General features: G+C 44.1%; 1 protein-coding gene across 1 annotated transcript in view; it reads left to right on the plus strand.

Moving 5' to 3' along the window:
• Positions 1-354, plus strand: part of LOC119590754 — a gene marked incomplete in the record, with an annotated part of 26818 nt that overhangs the window by 17882 nt on the left and 8582 nt on the right. The window contains 1 exon segment of the mRNA XM_037939463.1: positions 34-135. Within this exon segment, the coding sequence (XP_037795391.1) occupies positions 34-135 (102 nt within the window).

Genomic DNA, 354 nt, shown 5'->3' on the forward strand with positions numbered 1-354 from the left:
CCAGTTATTACCACAGGTTTCCCTCTCAAACAGGTCAATCGCCGCGTGGGTCAGTACCTGGACACTACCCTGCCGCTCCTCTTCCAGCAGTCGATGGAGCCGCTGTTCCTTAAGATTTCCAAGAAGATGGAGAAGGTAAGATAACAGCATTTTGGTAAGGGGGCAAGCTGTATGATAGGGACGGTTGTCATGAAAATATGTTCTAAATGTGTTCTTTTATACATTTCCGTTGTGGGTGGAGTTAGTGCCCGATAAATGTTTTGTGCCCTTCTAGGTTTACCACAGATTATCTTTTATGGTAACTATGGAATACGATTAAGGAATCGTTTTCATGAGATACCACTCCTCATGGAA

This window comes from Penaeus monodon, chromosome 27 (genome assembly GCF_015228065.2).
Source record: "Penaeus monodon isolate SGIC_2016 chromosome 27, NSTDA_Pmon_1, whole genome shotgun sequence".
Taxonomy (NCBI): Eukaryota; Metazoa; Arthropoda; class Malacostraca; order Decapoda; family Penaeidae; genus Penaeus; species Penaeus monodon.